General features: G+C 47.9%; 1 protein-coding gene across 1 annotated transcript in view; it reads left to right on the top strand.

The window, feature by feature from the left end:
* TRPM3 (transient receptor potential cation channel subfamily M member 3) overlaps positions 1-12,303 on the top strand; it is a 710,253-nt gene that overhangs the window by 414,641 nt on the left and 283,309 nt on the right. The window contains exon 10 of the mRNA XM_073543729.1: positions 11,873-11,973. Coding sequence (XP_073399830.1) covers positions 11,873-11,973 — 101 coding nt within the window. The remainder of the gene's footprint in view (positions 1-11,872; positions 11,974-12,303) is intronic.

Below are 12,303 nucleotides of genomic sequence, written 5' to 3'. Positions count from 1 at the left end.
ACCTCCCCAGCACCATCCACCTCCCCAGCACCAGCAACCTCCCCAGCACCAGCAACCTCCCCAGCACCAGCAACCTCCCCAGCACCAGCAACCTCCCCAGTACCAGCAACCTCCCCAGTACCAGCAACCTCCCCAGTACCAGCAACCTCCCCAGTACCTGCAAACTCCCCAGTACCAGCAACCTCCCCAGTACCAGACATCTCCCCACTTCCAGCAACCTGCCCCGTACCAGACATCTCCCCACTTCCAGCAACCTGCCCCGTACCAGACATCTCCCCACTTCCAGCAACCTGCCCCGTACCAGACATCTCCCCACTTCCAGCAACCTGCCCCGTACCAAACTCCTTCCCCATACAACTTGCCATCAACATCATCTGCTCCTACAGTCCCTGCCCAACCCTCCACTCCACCACCCACCACCTCTTCTGCTTCCCACATGTCCACCCATTCTGTAGTTTTTTCCACACCTTCACCTCTAACTGTTCCTTCCCCACCACGATCCCAGTCCTCTCTCCACACTCCCAGTGTCGAAGTGTCCCGCAGCCCCTCCAGCAGTATTTCCACCACACACTACACAGATTTATAATGTGTGTATTTAAATAAAATGACCAGTTTTATGGTTTCAAAGCTTTATTAAACAAGTTTATTAAAATTTTAAAAAAGTTTACTAAAAAAAACATTTTTCAATAAAAGTTAAATTATTTTACACTGGTTGTCTGTCATTTCTTTCTGCGGCGAAAAAGGTTAAATACAGGGTATTTAAAAGGTGAAATGGTATTCAAAACTAGGTATATAACTGTGGGTAAATTTTAGCTTTTTGCCACAGTTGTGTTCCTGGTTGTGTTTGAAGCAAAATATTTCACCTAAAAAGTTGTGTTTATTGTTGGTGATTTCCTAACAATGTACACAACTTTTGTTAAAAGGTGAAATACTTTGCATAAAACACAACCAGGTACACACCTGTGGCCTAAAGCTAAAAATAGTAAGACCATGACAAGATAGCCAACTTTGGTTGGCAAAGGTATATACTGTTGGTCCAGAAGGTACACAAGTTTGGTTAGGGCACAAATCTTTCACACTCTGTCATCCTGCCAGTGTACTCTGCCTTGAGGTGACATAAAGTATATTGCAAAATTGTCCCTCATTACTGAAACCGTCACAGAACTTCTAGTGGTAATGTCATGGTAATCTTGCAAGGTGGTTTCTTCAGAGGTGTCCTCAATGGAAATGGGTTCCTTGCAGATAACAAAATTGTGGAGTACCACGCACGCTTTGATCACCTCGTCCACAGTTTCTGTCTTGAGGTTGATCGCAGTCAATAGGACCCGCCATTTGGCTGTCAGAATACCAAAGGTACATTCAACCATTCTTCTTGCTCTTGTGAGGCGGTAATTAAAAATGCGTTTTGGTCTTGTCAATCCTCTGCTAGAGTACGGTTTCAAAAGGTGTTCTGACAGCTGGAAGGCTTCATCCCCTACACAGACAAATGGCATAGGTGGACCAGATGTTTGCGGCAGCGGTCTAGGTGGTGGGAACTGGAAGGTGTTTCCATACAGTTTACGCCCCATGGCAGACAGTTTGAAAACTTGAGAGTCATTGGAGCGGCCATAGGCCCCAATATCAACCGCAATAAATTTGTATTCCGCGTCAGCGATGGCCATGAGGACAATTGAAAAATATTTCTTGTAATTGAAATATTCCGATCCCCATCCAGCTGGCTTTACAATGCGGATATGTTTCCCGTCCACAGCGCCCAAGCAGTTTGGAAACTGACATATCTGTTGAAACTTGTCAGCAATTTCAATCCACCTCTCTGTTGTGGGCTCTGGTAAAAACTCTTCAGCTAAGGAGTCCCACAGTGCACGGCATGTGTACTTCACAATTCCAGATATGGTGGAAATCCCGAGTCTGTACTGGAAATGCAGTGACGAAAGGGATTCTCCAGTTGCAAGAAATCTGTGGGGAATTAAAAAACAATAAATTAGTTTTAAATCACAGCATTACATACCAAAACTGACCTATAACACTTGGAGATACAAACTACCACCAACAAGATTGCAGTGAAAGTGTGCTCTGATGCGAGCATATCCAATAAATGTGGCTTACCTTAAAGTCACCATCAGACGCTCTGCGGGTGAAACAGAGAAGCGGCAATAGGTGTCCGCTTTTCTTATGAGGTGTGCAATGCGCTCCACCAAGTAATCAAAATTCTCCATTTTCATCCTAACATATCCAAAAAATTTATCCGGGTTTCGTCGAAGGTCCATGCAGAGTGTAGAATAGACCCCACGCGTCATTCTCTTGGCTGTGATGGGGTGGATCCACAAACGTCGTCTACGATGCCTGATGCGCTGCTGTCTCGCTCTCTCCTTCTCCAGAACAATCACCCTCAAACGATTCGCCTCCGCTATAAAATCCGCCAAATTCTTCAAAATATTTCCAATGACAACATCCATCTTCGCCAGTAACTTGCTCTTCTCTCCAACCTGCACTTTCTCCTCTACAACCTGTCAAAGAAGGGCTGTAGGAACATGCTATATATAGTTTTCCAGTAGCCAATCCCGTTCGGAAGGCCACAAGGGTCAATTTTAAAAACCGGATCCGGCGTAATCCGTCGAAAAACGGATAGAAAAACGGATGAACCGGATGAGACGGATCCGGCTTTGTCTGTCAAGAAAAAGACGGATCCGTCAGAAAACCGGATCCGTCACATACGGTTTTACGAAACATTTGCCGGATCCGGCGTTCCGGCACGACGCCGGATCGCGCCTGACGCCGAAAACCTGATGTGTGAAAGTAGCCTTACAGATGGTAACTTACAGCTGACGTTCTTTCTAATGGAATCATTCACTTTTCCATCTGGCCCAGACCAACATGACAACTTCTTCCAGCCAGGACTCGTCTGCAGAGATTACAACAAAGATTCATTTCATGTCTCATATTTTCAGCACTGTCACCAATGGGACTACTCCCTACCTGCACAAACTCCTTACCCTGCTGATACCCCAATGCTGAGCCACTGCTGCTGTATGTGTCCCTTTAACTGTACCTACTGTGTGGTTCTCTGTGCCCTCTAAATTCTAAAGCAACTCTCGAAAACAGTGCCCATATTTTGTCCCCTAGAAAGTAATAGCGCCATTTGTTACCCTTTGACAGTCACAGTTACCTGAGTTCCCTATAACAATAAGTGCCCACTTTATATTTAATAATGTCATATAGTCTCCCCCCCGTACAGCTCCCCTATACACTGTATGATGCTTCCCTGTACACAGTATGATGCTCTCTTATACACAGTCTAATCCCCCTCACTGTATAGATACTGACCGCTTATTCCCCAAATTGTTTGATAGCTCCAACACTGTAATCTCCACACTGTATGATGGCCCGCTAGATAGCCTCCATATAGTATAATGTGCCAGACAAGTTCACTATAGTCCTCAATATAGTATAATGCACTCCCTATAGGCAGACCCTATAGAATAATGCAGCCCTTTATATAATGCACCCCATAGGCAGCCTCATAAAAAATAAATCCAAAACTCACCTTTCCTCCTGGTTTCTTCACTGCTGCGAGCTCCCGCACATCTCCGAACTGTAGGCTCCGAGTTGTGATGTCATTGCGACCCTCTGTCAGTGTTGGCGTTAGTGACATCAGAAGCTGATGAGAGGGGGGTGATGGGAGAGGGAGCGTAATGCTCCTTCTCTCATCAATGTAGTCAGCTGAAATGGCATCCAGCCAACACAGTTGATTTTGCAATGGCAGGTGAGGACCCACTGCTGGCGCAGGGCTCCTGCGCCTGCTCATGGGCCCTGTGGTGTAATGACCACTGTGTCCACTAGGGGGCGCTGTGTGGATGTCCCAAGAGAGAGGATGAGTGCCAGAATACGGAGTGGCCGTGGTGTGTCTCAAAGTGGGTGGCTTTGAGATGAAGGCTTGGTTATGTGCTTATCAGCAGAGCTGATCTTTTGTGCCTATGTGTTAGGGAGAAGCCTTCAGGCAGCTGGAGAGATGGGCGGGTTCTAGCTGCCCACAAACCCACCCAGGGGTGTGTCTGATAACACCTATAGTAAAAGGCTATGTGAGTAGGTGAAGGACCTGTGATGAGGTCATAGCCATGTGACCAGTGGGCGTGGCTACGAACCATATAACGTAGCCAGGATAGGTCACAAGGGGTGAATGCTGGGACCAGGTTGGTCCAGGTTGGAAGGTCCCGTGAGGAGAAGGATCTCCTCACTAACAGCCTGAGGAGCGGCTGTGTGGGTAATGGCGGCCAGTGTCTGAGCGTCCCTAAGGAGTGAGTGGATGTCAGCAGCCTGGAGAAACAGCCATATGGGAACCCTGACGTGGGTGAGATAACCCTGGGGCTAAATAGCCTGTATAATGGACGCTATGCTGTCATGTGAAGCTATATAATGGACGCTGCGCTGTTGTATATTGCTGCTGTGGTTTATGATGGTGAATAAACCTCACGGACTGTTATGGCTTATGAAAACCCGAGCTGGATCTGATTGTGTGGCTGCCAAGCGAGTGTCCCCCAACCTTGAATGACAGCGCTACCTCACAATTGGTGGAGAATGCGGGCAATGGTGTAGCCTTGTTGCTGGGAGCAACGGATAAGGACGGCAAAATTCGGTGGCAAAGAGCAACGCTGAGCCAGGAGGGCTGACGGTTATGGAAGCCGTGTGATGTGCTGCTGACTGACCACGTGTGAGCAAAGCCTGTGACGGCCTGCAAGTGGGGAAGCCACTGTCCGGCTGTGGTTTTGGAAACCGTGGGGCGGCCTAGTGAGTAAGGCACTGTCCGGATCGGTGAGCTCAGTGCAGCTGCTTCCCCAGGAGAAAGAGACTGATAATTGCTAGTGTGCCTCTGCGGAGAAGAGGTACCCGAGGACCTGTGTGGGCAACACAGGAGAAACGGACTGGTGTTCATGTGGTACTGACCTGGGTCAATGAGTAAAACGGTGACCCGTGTGGCCGACACAGGTATCGGACAGCTGTTTGTGTGGTTCTGACCAGGGTCAGTGAGGAAGACAGTGTACCTGGAGGGTTCAATGAGGAAAGGTCCTGGAGGGTCAGCCCTGGGAGCAGAGTCGGATCCCAGGAGCACGTGGTGTGACCTTGGACCTGGTGAGGCACGAGTGTTAGGCAGTCTCAGGTGGAGACAGATGTCCTGAAGAGCACCCGCCGAGCCCCTGGACCTGGTGAGGCCGGTGTGTGGGGAGACCCTGGGAGGAGGGTCGCTCCCTGAATCGCACCCGGTGCGCCCTGTGTGTTGGACGGTCTCAGGTGGAGACAGGAGCGTCCTGAATAGCACACAGTCAGGACACATGAGTTTTTTGTGGTGTGTCTTTCTTCTTTTTTCTTCTTTTTTCTCGACTCAGCCTGCGGTGACTCAGTGGGAGTCAAGAAGGTGACAAGCGGCTTGATGTGGCTCAGTGGGGCCACGAAGGTGACAAGCGGCTTCCGGTGGATCGGTGGGTCCACGAAGACGGCGCAGCAGGAGCTGCAGTGACTCCAGCCGCTGTGTGTGTGAACAGCAGCCGGTGGTGCGGGTGATCGGTGACAGCAGGAGCTGTGCTGGTGCCAGCAAGGACTTGTCTGGTATCGTAAGAGACATAAACTGTGTGGTGTGAACTGTGGTCTGAGAAGACCGGTACAACAGACATGGGGAGATCCCAAAAGGGGGTGGAGTCCCAAAAGGGGGCGGTGATCCAAATCGGGGTGGTAGCCCAAAAGGGGGTGGAGTCCCAAATTGGGGTGGTAACCAAAAAAGAAGTGGAGTACCAAAATGGGGTGGTAACCCAAAAAGAGGTGGAGTCTCAGAAGGAGGAGGTGACCCAAATTGGGGTGGTGGTCCAGAAAGGGGCCGAGTGTGAAGAAATGGCAGCACTGGTTGGCTCAGTGGGTATGTCTGGGAAACCGCAGTGTTCATGTATGTCATTTCCAGAATGTGGGATATTCTTTCCGAGTGATGACTGGCCGCAAGTGTGTACTGTGATGCTGCACCAGGAAGGAATCTCGGGACGGTTGGACTCCAAGAGTCAGGTGACTCTGGTAGGAACTCCTCTCACTTTCTGTCTGACTGAGAAAATGTCTCAGGTTCGTTGTAAACATGGGGTCACGGTGAACTATGTGCTAGACAGAGAGGTGTTTGAGGGGCTTGGAGGCAGTGAGGGCCAAGGGGGCAGTATACCATCAGACTTAGTGTATGCCTTGGAGTGGGGCCGGGACTTTGTCAGGTTTGATGATATAGGCCAGGAGGGTGGAGACGTTCCTACTGTTGGGCTAACCAATATGAAGACGGTGACGGCTCCTGACGTGGAAAGGTCAGAGGTGGAAGTGACCAGGAAAAGGGGTATGTCAGCCCAACGGACGGACCAGATATCTCATGACAAAACTGATGCTGACATGGTGGATAAGACGGCTGAAGTAGTCGCACGGTTAATGGGTAGCTGGAAGGAGTACTCGGCAGGTCAGGGTGACTCAGACTCTGGGGATGACTGTGGCTCTGAGAGAGACAGGGAGCACAGACTAGAGGAGCTAGAGAAAGAAGTCTCTGAGCTCAAAGGTCACAGGATAATGTGGCAAGGACTGAATAAGGCCCTCAGAGAAGAGGTGGATGAACATGTTAAACGAGAAAGAATCCTGAGACAAATGGCCGAGCACAGGGTCGAGGAGCTCAAGGAAGAGATCTTGGAGCTCAGAGGTCACCTGTCCACCTGGCAAAGTGTGAACAAGAACCTCAAGGAAGAGATGGAGGAACTCAGAGGAGTAGTTAACAATCTTCTGCGGGAGAAATTGGACGAAGACTTACCGCAGGTGAACGCGAGTGATAATAAGACAGAACTGCCAGTAGCCATCGTGGCAAAGGGTCATGAAGTGATCCCATCGTGTGAAGTTGGTGAGTTAAGAACTAAAGAAGACAGTCACCCGGTCGGGGCAACTGTAGTGAGGGAAGTGTTCGTGGTAAAGCCAGATCCTTCGGTCCAGGAAGAGAGCAAGACCATGACCTTCCAGTCTGTGATTGATGTACCAGAGGACATGCAAGAAGCCTGTGCTGAGGAAGGTGTGCATGAGGCTTTCAAAGAGGCGGTCAAAGCCTGTAAGGTGCACTGGGCACCTGAGACTGGGCAGTTGGTGATAGTATCAGCCAGAGAAGATACATCAAACCGGGTAGCTGTCCTGAAAGAGATGCATTTGCAGTGTCTCCATGTCAAACAATTGGTCAGGCAGAGTAATGTGAAAGCTGCTCGACGCCTAGAGTTAGCCAGGGAGGCTATGGATCGGAGGGGTTTGCGGAAAGATGTGGTTCCGGTACCCAAAGCTCTGATTGGGAGAATCATTGGAAGATCCGGGAAGGTAATGCAAGACCTTGTGAATATCTCCGGGGTGGTGAGAGTGAGGATCCCTCATGATGATGAAGACCAGATATCCAGTGAAGTGGGTAGGATTCCCATCATGGTGGTTGGCTCCATGGAGAGCATGAGAGACTTTCGGATGCTCGTAGAGTATCGAGTGGGATACCTGCAAGAGATTGAGCAGTTGAGGCAGGACCGCCGGCGAATTAATAAAGAAGTACGGAATACCAGGTGGCCTGCCACCTGCAACTCAACAAGATGTAAGGACCCAAAGAGTTCCGCCAAGAAATGACAGGGCAGATGGCCGAAGAATGTCAGCAAGTGGTAGTTCGACTGGCAGGATGACGGTGAGAGACCGTAGTTCCTGTGAGATGCTGAATGAGTCAGACTCAGGCCAGACAGTAGGACCGATTAAGACTGATGACTGTACCAACCGGGAGAGCCGGTCAGTGGGAGAACGGTCAGGTGACGAAGCGCACTCTAGGAGGGTGGTGACTAAACAGTGTCTGATGACGCAGACAGATTGCAAATGGAGGGTCAAAGACAATGACCGATATTCTGACCGCTTGGGGCGGGGGAGGCCTAATGCAGAGATGAGGCCGTATGACAGATGGAGATGGTTCTCTCGACCTGTGGGGCAAGGTGTAATGTGTGCCCGGTCTCGAGATCCTGGTGTAAGATTGTGTGTTCAACCCCACAAGTTTGAACAGAGGGGCGGGGTATGTGGTGTAATGACCACTGTGTCCACTAGGGGGCACTGTGTGGATGTCCCAAGAGAGAGGATGAGTGGCAGAATACGGAGTGGCCGTGGTGTGTCTCAAAGTGGGTGGCTTTGAGATGAAGGCTTGGTTATGTGCTTATCAGCAGAGCTGATCTTTTGTGCCTATGTGTTAGGGAGAAGCCTTCAGGCAGCTGGAGAGATGGGCGGGTTCTAGCTGCCCACAAACCCACCCAGGGGTGTGTCTGATAACACCTATAGTAAAAGGCTATGTGAGTAAGTGAAGGACCTGTGATGAGGTCATAGCCATGTGACCCAGTGGGCGTGGCTACGGACCATATAACGTAGCCAGGATAGGTCACAAGGGGTGAATACTGGGACCAGGTTGGTCCAGGTTGGAAGGTCCCGTGAGGAGAAGGATCTCCTCACTAACAGCCTGAGGAGCGGCTGTGTGGGTAATGGCGGCCAGTGTCTGAGCGTCCCTGAGGAGTGAGTGGATGTCAGCAGCCTGGAGAAACAGCCATATGGGAACCCTGACGTGGGTGAGATAACCCTGGGGCTAAATAGCCTGTATAATGGACGCTATGCTGTCATGTGAAGCTATATAATGGACGCTGCGCTGTTGTATATAGCTGCTGTGGTTTATGATGGTGAATAAACCTCACGGACTGTTATGGCTTATGAAAACCCGAGCTGGATCTGATTGTGTGGCTGCCAAGCGAGTGTCCCCCAACCTTGAATGACAGCGCTACCTCACAGCCCCATAGAGGCCAGGTGGCAGAGCAGAGAGATCGATTCTGCCTGATCTGCCGCAGAATGTAACACTATCACGTGCTGTGGGTGGGTTCCCTCAAAGCGCTGGTCCCGGGGTGACCTCCCTCCCCCCTGTAGCTCACCACATTGTAGGATTCACTCCAACAATAAGTCACCTGCATTACTGATACTAATATATTATATCAAACTAGTAACGTGTCCATGCCACTAACAATTGCTGTATAGAAAAACACTATTCCACAGCTATTTGTCATCAAGGACTAACTGCTGCTGTGGCACTACAAGTGCCAGACTTAACTTCCCAGTAGGAGCACTCTGGGAGCAGCAAACACTAGTTAGGGTGTGTGCACACTTTGCGGATTCTGCTGCGGATCCGCAGTGGATTTGGTCCTGCGGATCCCCAGCAGTTTCTGCTGCTTTGTACAGTACAGTCTATGAGAAATGAAAAACACAGTGCACATGCTGTGGATTTTCTGTAGATTTAAATCTGCAGTATGTCAATTCTTTGTGCGGAATACACAGCGTTTTGACACCTGCTCCATTATAGGAATCCGCAGGTGTAAAAACGCAGGGGAAATCTGCACAAAAACTGCAGAAAATCCGCAGGTAAAACGCAGGTCATTTAACCTGCGGATTTACCTGTGGATTTGGCCAAATCCGCGCGGAAAAATCCGCAGAGTAATCCACAATGTGTGCACATACCCTAATCCTCTAGGACTCGCTGTCAGCCTGGTAACGGGTAGGTTAATAATTACACGCCGGCACAAACAGCGAGATAAGGTGATCGATACACTGGTTTAACCCTCCCTCTGCCTGCCAGGGAGGATGCGCTGCTTTCTCTGCACAGCTCAATGACTGCAGCCAGCAGTGCGATCTCTAGTTTGCACTTTTCCTGATTTTCTCTCATTCCCAAAGTGCAGTAAATTCCCAGGCCAAGACAAAGCATCGCCATATAGTGCATCAGTGACCGCTGCAAAGTGCCTGAAAACTATGTAACACGTAAGGAGAGCATCATGTAGTGAATATTACACCCAAATAGCAGTAAGTTGTATGTATATATCCAAAGCAACAGATTAGACACTTAAAATAGTAATTAACATAGATACTCATCAATTCCCATGCTGTGTGCAGTGTCCGCTGGTCCTGGAGCAGCACGCTCCTCAGCTTTCAGGCTCCTCTCAGTCAGAAGCAATCAAGTGCAGAGCAGACAGTGAACTTAGCTCACAGGCAGAGGCAGAGCCCCCTTCGTCCAGGCTGCTGCTGGAGCTGATGTCTTCTCTGCAGCAGGGAGCTTTCAAGGAGAGCGCGCTCAGCCAAGATTGGGTGAGTGACCTCCCCTCCCCCTCTCCTCTGCAGAAGAGCGGTCACATGACTCACTCCCTGCTGCAGCATGTAATTGTATCGGCGCGATCTGCACGCCGATATAGTTACATAGCATAGCTCGGGTGGGCCCCATCAGAGCACGGGGCCCTGGGCCACCGCCCCCTCTGCCCCCCCGGTAGCTACGCTACTGGTCTGAGTATAAGTGACAAGGAGTGAGCCCACAATGAGGCTATAAAAAGCCTCCCAGAGTCTGAGTGAGGCTGTCCAGATTAACCTCTGAACTACCTGATCACACAAACACAGCAGATCATGACATTTTGACCAGAAATAGTTTGAAAAATATGGACACCTTTGACATAGGAAAACATTTTTAAATATGTTAGTAGTTACCCTTAGATAACAAAATTACACTAAATTACAGTCTGCAATGTTTTTATATTTATTCATTTTCAAACCCTTGATATAGAGATCCATTACAGACTTTTCTCTTGTAGGATTATCTCTCCCGGTAATATAGGCTGGATGTGATGTCTTTGTGTAGCCAAGGAGCTACTATCATCTTTAACTCATATATCAGCACAGCTTCTATCCTGCACTTATTTCTCCTTTATGTATTTTTCTTTTCTATAGCCTGTTTTATTTTCCTCAACTGAAATATCCGCTATAAAACACTGACTAAAAAAGAGACAGCCGTCAGAACCGAGCAGACGCTCTGATGGCTTTGCAGCCAGTTAGCACTCAGCTGGATAAATGACACAATCGACAGCAAGAAAATAAAAAAAGAATATTGAGAAGGTTCAGTAGCTTTTCATTTAGGAAGAAAATAAAAAATAAAATTCTTTGTAAAGGTGTACAAGGCTTTATGTACATGAACATATTACGGATCTGTGTTATACTGATCTGTCATCTGGTGGCCATAGAAATCAAAGGAAGCATATGCCACCTCCATATGCCACTAAAATACTATGATTTAAAGATTGAAAAAATGTAACATATGTCATCTAATTCCAAGCTACGTAAATTACGAGTATTGGTTAATAAAGCACTCCATATGCAGTTGTACAGGCCTGTGATTTAGCTGTGTGCATAAGTCTTAGTATTAAAAGATTACTCATTAAAAAATAAATTGGTACAAACCAATTCTTTTAATAAAAATTTGTGCCAATTGGTAGACCTTCTGTTATGTATTTTGATGAATGCTATTACTTATTGTATTCACATCAGGATCACTAAATAAGAGCCTTGAGGCCAGTCTGACAGCTCATGGCTATAAATGCAGGAAAAGAATGATGCCTGAGTTGTATTGGCCCATAACAAAAGTCTGCATTCAGTATATGGGACAATGTGCGGGGCGCACTCTGCCACGATTCCCCGATATTCCTCGTGGGACTGGCCGGTCATATGACCACATGTCTGAAATTTGCATACTTACGGTCACCAATCATAGTCGTGTCAGCATGCGCACCGCGCACAGTGAGCGCAGACTTTTCTTCTGAGCCCAGACAACCCCTTCAAGCTTTGAACAATTTTTATTGTTTAGTATTAATATTAATAAGGTGATTAATGAATTATTATTTGCATAGCTAAGTGGGAATATTTCTCTACACATGCTAGACAGTGACGACACGGTGTAGATGCTGAGTACATCATGGTATTCTTTCCGTACTCTCTGACTTGCTATGTTCTTACTGATAATCAGGTGCCAATGCCTCTGCTCCGGACCAGCTGAGCCTCGCATTAGCCTGGAACAGAGTGGATATCGCTCGCAGCCAGATCTTCATTTATGGACAGCAGTGGCCGGTACAATTTTAGATGTTTATGATATTTGACTTTTGTGCTACTAAATCAGTTTCATTTTTGCAAATTTAGACAGAGTTGATTTTTCATTAAAGAACTCATTTTGATCTATAGAATCTTTGCTTTAGAAGTGATTTCCTAATATTCTGTGGCATTTGTATCTCTTTTAAAGGATATGGATACCTCTAAGTGTAAAAAACATAAAAATGTTTTCATAAAAATGTTTCATAAAAAACATTGCACCATTTGGCTTTTTCATGGTTTTTTTGTTTCTCTGCTATTTATTGCTGGCTATGCTATTAAATGAATTAAAGGGTTATTCCAATCTTCATA

This window comes from Dendrobates tinctorius, unplaced genomic scaffold, assembly GCF_039654945.1.
Source record: "Dendrobates tinctorius isolate UK_male_01 unplaced genomic scaffold, ASM3965494v1 ptg000134l, whole genome shotgun sequence".
Taxonomy (NCBI): domain Eukaryota; kingdom Metazoa; phylum Chordata; class Amphibia; order Anura; family Dendrobatidae; genus Dendrobates; species Dendrobates tinctorius.
The sequence above is the reverse complement of the archived record's forward strand: the minus strand, read 5'-3'. Positions and strand labels throughout refer to the sequence as shown.